The sequence below is a fragment of the Bison bison genome, unplaced genomic scaffold (genome assembly GCF_000754665.1).
Source record: "Bison bison bison isolate TAMUID 2011002044 unplaced genomic scaffold, Bison_UMD1.0 scf7180017864519, whole genome shotgun sequence".
Classification (NCBI taxonomy): domain Eukaryota; kingdom Metazoa; phylum Chordata; class Mammalia; order Artiodactyla; family Bovidae; genus Bison; species Bison bison.
The window spans coordinates 4,645,029-4,654,360 of NW_011495072.1; the positions used below are offsets into that span (position 1 = coordinate 4,645,029).

General features: G+C 41.5%; 1 protein-coding gene across 1 annotated transcript in view; it reads right to left on the reverse strand.

Moving 5' to 3' along the window:
• SLC22A15 (solute carrier family 22, member 15) overlaps positions 1 to 9,332 on the reverse strand; it is a 125,643-nt gene that overhangs the window by 86,876 nt on the left and 29,435 nt on the right. Inside the window, exons 3-4 of the mRNA XM_010831019.1 lie at positions 8,036 to 8,234; positions 8 to 60 (exon numbers count right to left, since the gene is read on the reverse strand). Coding sequence (XP_010829321.1) covers positions 8 to 60; positions 8,036 to 8,234 — 252 coding nt within the window. The remainder of the gene's footprint in view (positions 1 to 7; positions 61 to 8,035; positions 8,235 to 9,332) is intronic.

Genomic DNA, 9,332 nt, shown 5'->3' on the forward strand with positions numbered 1-9,332 from the left:
GTGGTACGACGGTGTGGCCCCAACCAGCGCAATGAGGATGGCTTCCGTGGCCACGTAGAGCTGAAAGAGGAAACACACAGAGTCATCTAGGCTGGAAATGCAATTAGCAAGTTTACAAACCTTCAATGAGCAGTCTTGCTTTTGTGTCTGTGCTGCTGCTATGCTGCTGCTACATCGCGTCAGTCATGTCCGACTCTGTGCGACAGGAGCTACAGAAATGAGACACTTTAGAAACAAAGGAGAAAATGGAAGGAAGCTTCCTGATCTACTACAAACAGAACCATCAGCTATCGCATCTGTAAAGCACCCTGTAGTTCCTTCAAGGGTTTTTTCTGCATTTGAGATACATCAGATTTGAGAACACAGCATAGAATGGTTCCACACTCGCAGGGAGTAGGGGAGGAGGGATATTACCTGCCCTGACTTAGACTAACATTCTAGTTATTTTCTCCTCAACACCACACATTAGTTCAGATAAGCAGTTACCAGGGCACAGGAGTGTCCTGGTCTTAGACTCATGATCTAAACAAGAAAACATGTTGTGGCATAGTTAATGTTTCCAAAAACAGTATGTGTGTGTACATATATATAAATCAACAAGACCACACAGTGACTCTAGGCAGATTGTATATACATATATATGAGAGAGTTAACTCAGGCAGGTTGATAAGAGGTCCAAGCCTAAGGCCCTTTAAGGAGGACATAAACATTAGACAAGTAGGCCTCATGGGCAGCAGTGTCTCTTGTTCAAGGACATGCCTTTTTTTGAACTTTGGATGTACACTATGGGAGAAGTGAAGTCGCTCAGTCGTGTCCGACTCTTTGCAACCCCATGGACTGTAGCCTACCAGGCTTCTCAGTCCATGGCATTTTCTAGGCAAGAGTACTGGAGTGGGGTGCCATTTCCTTCTCCAGGGGATCTTCCCAACCCAGGGATCGAACCCAGGTCTCCCACATTGTAGGCAGACGCTTTACCCTCTGAGCCACCAGGGAAGCCCACGCTATGGGAGAAGGTCTGGGCAACATTTTCACAGCCTTGAGGTATTTTCTTTTCTATTCTCAGCAGCTAGCAGAAAAGTATAGAAGGCTCTGCTTAAACTAGCGAGGCGGGTGCTCTCCTGGCCACTTCCAGTGCCTCTATCCCTGTTACTTTAATAAAATCTACACAAAGCTCTGAGTGATTGAGACTGCCTTTGGTCCCAGAGTTAAATCTTCTCCTTGGGAGACCACGAATCCGGCAGCACTGATCACCATAAGCTGTTGTCTATGTGTGTGTGTATATACACATACACACACGTCGGGGAGGAAGGACGCATGCTCTGTTAAAGCAGGGAAGCATTATATGCACTTGAGTAGGTACTCAGGTATCCTATACAACCTGCAAGATGTGAACAACTCAAAATCCTAGGTGCTCACCCAGGCTTTTAGCTGTAATTGTTGTTTAATCTAAATGGAGCTTCCCTCTAAAGAAAAAATATCTCATTCATTCAATCAGTGATTATTTATTGAGCATATATGACATTTGTCACTGAATGTTTTGGGCTTTATGGCTATTCACAAAGCCATACTGGGTTTGTAAGCTGTTGAGCCCTGTGCAACCTTTTTATGCTATAGATCCATTTTAATTTTTTTTTTCCATTTAACAACTTTTTATTTTATATTGGAGTATAACTGATTAACAGTGTTGTAATAGTTTCAGGTGGACAGGGATGGGACTCAGTCACACACATTCATCTATCCATTCTCCCCGAAACTTCCCCCCTATCCAGGAGGCCACATAACATGGAGCAGAGTTCCTGTGCTCCACAGTAGGACCTTGTCAGTTACCCATTTTAAATATAACAGCGTGTACATGTCCATCCCGAAGTCCCTAACTATTCCTTCCCCCAATCCTTCCCCCCGCCACCGTAAGTTCATTCTCTCTGTTTCTGTTTTGTAAATAAGCTCATTTGTATCATTTCTTTTCAGATTCTGCTTATAAAGATTGTCTTATATTTCTCCTTCTCTACCTGACTTACTATAGATCCATTTTATGTTACTCTCGTGATGATTGTTTCAAGTTTAAATTTTATTAGGAAAATACAGGAAGTTTGTTCCACTGTGAAACAATCTTACTCTAAGAAATTAACACTACTTATAAAAAATTTAAGCTAAAAAATTATCACTATTAACTTAGAACTTAAAGTCTTAAAATACCTTTAAACAGATTAAGTGTTTAAAAAACACAAAGTATATGATTTCTGTATAGTACCTAGTAACACCTAACTTGATGGATGAGTTGACCGAGGCATAAAAAGGTGGAGAGACTTGCTCACAGATTTATCTCCACTGCCAGGGAACTCCCAGCTCCTTCCACACCATTCTGGAGGGGCATATTCAGCTGTTAAGTGGATAAGCTGAAGCACCAAAGGCAGAGTAATTTATCACAAGTAGATGATGAAATTACTGTCAAGGAAAGAGAAAAGAAATCATGACATTGTGTATGTCATAACAGAAAGCTAAAACCCAAGATGTGATTTCTCCCCTGTCTGCCAAGGCTGCAAGGATGTAAGCAGTCCCAACCTACGTGAGTCCAATGACTGTGGGCCTCTGGAGATGCACAAAGTCGCCACAGGTCAGTCTGTGTGTGTGATTTACTGTAAAATGCAAAGGAAAACATGTTTCTAGACTTATATTGCTTCTTGGCCCCTATTTGCATATTATTAAGGAAGTTTACAGAACAGGAGGCAATCAGCTTACAAAAATGAAAACCTTAATAATTGCAAGAGCAGCATTTAGCAGCAGCTATAATTACAAAGCCACTTGCACCCATTTTAGTAACTGCCCTTCCTGATTACAACCTGCTGAAACTTAATTCATGGGTAAAGAAATGAAAAAAATACAGCAAAGGGAACTCAGGAGATGAGGCAGAACACATGTTCTGGTAAATGCACAGCCTGCAATCCAGCAAAGCTAACTAATGGTATTTTCTCTCTAAATATGCTCTTTTCTGCTTTGGTTTGTACCACTGACTTTTCCTGGAAAGCACTTTCTCCTGCTGTCAATGTCTGACTCTTTCCCCACCTCTGAGATGTAACTCAGATACCCCTCCTTCACCCCACCTACCACCACCTTCCCTCCAACCCCCCAGAAGCCTTCTCCTGCTTCCACTCACTCTGAAAACTCGATTGAGACCTTTCTTAGAACCCATATCATTTTCTTCACTGCACTATACATTTATGTATTTGCTTGCTTTAGTTTTTGCTATTGAAATATACTCTCTGAGGGCAGGATCTACATCAGATTCACCTTTAGGCTCCTGACGCAAAAAACTAAGGGCCCGAATAGATGATATCACATATTCAACAAGTCAATGGATGAATGAATGACCAGAATGGGAATACCAATAATAGCAGCAAGCACTTCTCTAACTATATAAAAGGCGCCATTCTAAGTGCTTGTTGAAAATATATTAATGCATCTTATTTTTATCTGGATTATTCTAGGATAAGTAATGTTCTAGGTAAAGGAGGAAATCCTCCAAAGGATCCTCTAATCTGAGGCATATTTCACTGTGGAGGCTATCATTCCTGGAAGAAACTACAATGTGTAGAAAAAGAGTTAAAAAACAAAAGAGGTGGAGCTGATACATAACACAGGAATATAACACAGGGAGCAGTAAAACCTAGCTAATTGGTATTATCTGTATCATTCTTATCATTCTGCAGGTTGATTAAATCTTCCTCCTTTCTCACTTTCTCTGCCCTCCTTCCACCACTCCGCAATGTTCTCATTACCCCCATGCGCACACATACACTCGCCTCAGGGAACACACAGGGCCACGGCTTTGTCACCAGAGGGGTCGAAGCCTGCAGCTCTTCCCTCAGTGCCACCTCCTCCACCCCACGTCCTTGTCTTCCCTCCAGTTCCTCCGGAAGCCCCTCCTGCTTCTGCTCACCCCCTGAAGATCCATCTAGACCCTTCTTGGAACCCACATCATTTGCTTCACTGCACTATACTTACATATAACACGGTATCAGCCTTTCTGTCTTTGACACAGATGGTCACCTGGCTTTGCTAGAGATAAAAGAGACCGAGTAGCCTGGTAACTATGATACTGCATGACGCATGCTAACTACGAAAGGTGATAGGGATACAGGGATTAGGTAAAAGTGGAGATGCTTAAACTTTGCATACAGATTACTGTTAGGTCCTTCACACCAGAGCCACAGACATGGCACACATGGTGCTATGAAGTCAAAGATGGTTCAGCCCTTAGCTGGTCAGAGGGATGTGCCACCTACACAAGAACAGAGTGGTTTTCCTCGGTTTGCCTTCTTCAGCTGTGACGGCGTCCCAGAGCGCTCATCCTGCTTCTTCCACCGAGGACATTTTCCTGTCTTCCCTCTGCTGTGACACTGTACACATTCACCATATAGCCTTGTCTAGAGAATCACACCCATCTGCAGATGGGCCTTAAAGCCACGATGAAAAACCACCATCCACTCTCCTTCGGAGTGGGACTAACAACATCTCAAATAAATCATTATCCTCACTCGTGCTACCTCCAGGGAAGGAAAACAAGTGCCACAGATGGCGGGATTGTTGTTTCCCTCTCAGTATAATTATAATTAGAAAAGTGACTAAGATGCACTGGGGGACTGAAATTTTAAAAGTTTCAAAAAGTGAACGTTTTAGAAGTAATTTTATACTAACAGCATAAGCTTTTATCATGCTCAGGAAATGAAAAATGTCTCCCATAAATTATCTCATCACAATATCTTGTGCTGTGATGTCATGGTAAATGTGATGTTTATGTTGTAAGTAGGAAAGATGAGCCACAGGGCAATTATGTAACACACTAATGGCAAAACCAGGATGCGACTGGGAGCCACCTAACTTTGGGGCCAGAACTTTTTTCAGAGAAAAAGTTGGGAGAGGGGAAACAAGGTGACTTCATGATGGTCATCACTGTTAATATTTTACGCACTTAGTACTCAGTTATCTAATTGACTCAACCAAAAGCATTATTTGAGCATGACCACATCATGAAGGCAGCACTAAATGCCCATGGCCCAGCACAAAGTAGGTGTTCAATAAATATCTGTGGGGTGATTACTGATATTTTTTTTGGTCACACCACACAGCTTTGTGGGATCTTAGTTCCCCAACCAAGGACCAAAACAGAAGCACAGAGTCATAAACAATGGACCACCAGGGAATTTCCTGATACTATTTTAATTATTTTTATTTATTTTACTTTTTGGCAGCACTGGGTCTTCATTGTTGCATGTGCACTTCTCATTACCGGGGCTTCTCTTGTTGCAGAGTATGGGCTCTAGAGCATGGGCTCAGTAGTTGTGGTGGACCGGTTTACCTGCCCTGAGGAATATGGGGTCCTCCAAGGCCAGGGGTTGAACCTGTGTCCCCTACATTAGCAGGCAGATTCTCAACCACTACACCACTAGGGAAGTCCCATTGACACTATTTTTTGTGTTTAAAAATTTTAATTATGCTCTAAATAACTGGTGTCTCTAAGTCCCATTTCCTCCCTGACTCTTATCTACATAATGCCACCAGAGCAGTCTCCTCGATGCAGTCCTCATGAAACTCTTCTGGTTAAATCATATTAATGGATAAATACTAGATGTCCTAGCATCCAAATCTCCACCACTTGGCACAATTGCTACCTTATCCACATTCAAGCTTTCTGAACTAGCCTGTTGAATTCCCCAAACAGGACTTTTCACGGTGTGCTGTGAAAAGCATATGCAATCTGTACACCTGAGTCTGAACTGCAGCTCTAGTAAATTTCCAGCAAATCAAAACTTTTCTAAACTTCATGTTTCCTTCTAGTAAGACTGGACACTGGCAGTACATCTTTATCTAATTCATTCATATCTAGCTAGCCTATTCTGAAGGTCAAAGGGGATATTTCTTTAGCCAACAATGTAGAGTAAATCTTACAGCTCCATCCAAATAGCACCTATCAGAGCCTCCCAAACTCTACCTTGTAGAGACTGATTCTGTAGGCTGGGATGGGACCTGAGATTCTGTTTTTCTAACAAGCTCTGGTGGTGTCAGTGTTGATGGCTTGGGCCACACCTTGTGTAGCAAGGGTCTAGGGTATGCCCTCTTCTATACTTTCTCCAATGCTATGTCTTCCCACCTGAAATGACCTTCCCGCTTCTCTCTAAACCCAACCTTCAAAGTTTAGCTTGAGCTCAGTTCTTCTTCTGAAGTTTCAACAAATCACTCTGGACCACGGTGATGTCTCTTTTTTAATTAATTTATTTTTTAATTGAAGGATAATTGCTTTACAGAATTGTGTTGTTTTCTGCCAAACATCAACATGAATTAGCCACAGGTATATATATGTCTCCTCCTTTTTTAATGTCTAAAGCATTCAATGGTTCTATTACTTACTGCTGCTGCTAAGTCACTTCAGTCGTGTCTGACTCTGTGTGACCCCATAGACAGCAGCCCACCACGCTCCCCCGTCCCTGGGATTCTCCAGGCAAGAACACTAGAGTGGGTTGCCATTTTCTTCTCCAAGGCATTAAAGTGAAAAGTGAAAGTGAAGTCACTCAGTTGTGTCCGACTCTGTGCGACCCCATGGACTGCAGCCTACCAGGCTCCTCTGTCCATGGGATTTTCCAGTCAAGAGTACTGGAGTGGGTTGCCATTGCCTTCTCCATTATTTACTGGGAAAATATTATTTTGCATCATTATTTAACAGTATAGATAGAATTACATTTTCCTTTGCTAATGATTGATCATCTTCTGAAGAGAAGAAACCCTGACTTGTATTTCTATATCCTTTTAAGAAAACCAACACACTATTGTGTGTCTAACAGTCTAAGATACATTTTGTTAATGAATTCCTTGCATAATGTGGCACAGAAAATGACAATGGGTTAAAAACAAGTAATTTTGGGACCAGCCAGTAATTAAGATTTTGGACACATATTTGATATGCATCTGCTTCACTCTCAATCTCCCAAATTAAATGGAAATGCCACCACCTGACCACCTGCCTTCTGTTACTGTAGTTTACTTTTTAAAAAAATTTTAGTGAGCACCAACACTTCACAACACAGTGTATCATGAGCCTCGGGTGATCACAACGATGAATAAGAAACAGTTATTTTCTTCTGAGCACATACATTCAGGTAAGGGCAACAAATATGCCCAAAAATATAAATACAAGGCACATTTAACAAATGCTCTATTAGCCAGAGTAGAAATGAAATTAATGAGAGCATAAAAAAAGCAGATGTGAATTCTAACTCAGGGAATAAGAGAAAGGTTGCAACTGTGACATCTGGGCTAGGCAGGGAAAGACTGGGAGGGGTTTAGTCAAAACAAAACTCAAGGAAAGGGGATTCCCTGGTGGCTCAGGGGCAGAGAATCCACCTGCCAATGCAGGAGACATAGGTTCTATCCTTGATCCCAGAAGATCCACATGCCTCAGAGCAGCTAAGACCAAGTGCCCCAACTACTGAGCCTGTGCTCTAGAGCCGGGGAGCCACAACTAATGAGCCCACGTGCCGAAACCAGAGAAGAGCCCGAGCAGCAGTGAAGACCCAGCACAGCCAAAATTAAAATTAAAATTATTTTTTAAAAATCAGGGAAAGAATTCTTAAGCCAAAGAAGTCCAGTCAGAGCCAGGAAAATAAAGAACACATTCTTAGTGTTCTTTGAAGAAGTAGTACAGGGCAGGCTCAGCTTTTGCCAAACTCAGTCACCTGAGTAACCCCAGCTGCAAGAGTGCTGCATGCCCATTTCTGTTTTTTATTATTTACTTAATGGTCTGCTTTTAAACTGACTCAAATTTTTTTAACTTAAGTGAACTTACAGAGAAATAAAATTGTATATCAATACAAATATAATCATCCAGATGTAACTATAAACACCCTGTTACAATGTAAGTGTTAGCTGGAGTATTTTTATTTAAGGTAGGACACAAGAGATATTTTGGGGCAAGTTTTGGCCGGGAGGGGTGAAAGCAAGGGAGCATGCTCAGAAGGTTGGGGTCAGTGCTTTTGCTCCTCACAGCCACTGCCTCGTTTGGACCTGCTTCTGATCTATACTCCCCTGGACCCTCCTTCAGCTGCTCTGATTCCTGGGCCAGACGTGTGTTTAGCTCCAGGATACCATTTGCTTCATCAAGGTTGCAGGCGGTGAGAATGACACTGATTCGAATCAATTCTGATGGGCTCCAGGCTGCCTTCCCTGCAGACGTCAAGCTCCAGCTTCAAACACCGAGACAACAGCCTTACAGAGACTGCCAAATCAGCTCCCACAATGGTATAAGGTCAAATCCTCAGAACAAATTATTCACTGACACATATATAATCGTATACATATATACAACACAGATACACACACATATACAAACATGTATCTCTATCTAGGAGTTCTGTTTCCTCTTTCTCTGGTTGAACTATGACCAACACAACCTTAGACAAACATGGCAAAATACAGGCATTTATTAAACCTGGAAGTAAGTATACGTGTGTTTGTGATATTATTCTCTGTATTCCATTTGAAATGTTTCATAATTTTTGAAAGTTTTTTTTAAAAAAATGAGTAATAGGGGAGTTCCCAGGTTGCCTAGTGGCTAAGATCCTAGGCTTTTACTGCTGTGGCCTGGGTTCAATATTCGATGGGAGACTGAGATCCTGCAAGCCACGTGGTATGGCCAAAAAAAAAAAAAAGAAATAATAACTGCAATGATAAATGAATGATAAATAATAAATGAATAATAAATGCAATAAAAACAGAATAATATTGTTCAGTCCTAACTAGGTAATGTTTTTATACAAAGTCTGAACCTTCCTTAATTCTGGTTCAGTCCCTTTGTTAAAAGAGGTATTTGCTAATGTTTTGAGAAGTGCTAGCACTTTTTTCTTAAATAAACAAAAGGATTCAAGGATTCAAAAGGAAGTACCCCTCTTATTTTATGCGTTAATGCTATTTAATAACATTTCCATATACCACCTAAATCTACCACACAGTCCATTCCTTGGGATGTCAGAGAATGCGGAAAGCTGGAAGATCAGAAATACATGATGTGGTGGTTGCCAGGGCTTAGGAAGGAGAAATGGAAGGCAGAGTGCAAAGGATTTTTAAGGCAGTAGAAAGACTAAATATGATACTATAATAGTAGATACTTGTCATTATAAATTTGTCCAAGTTCATAGAATGCACAACACCAAGAGGGAACCCTAATGTAAACTGGAGACACTGGGTGACGATGTGTCAGCTTAGTTTCATCAGTTGTAACAAATGTACCATTCTGATGGGGGATGTTGACAATGGAGAAGGCTGTATATGTTCAGGTCTTCCCC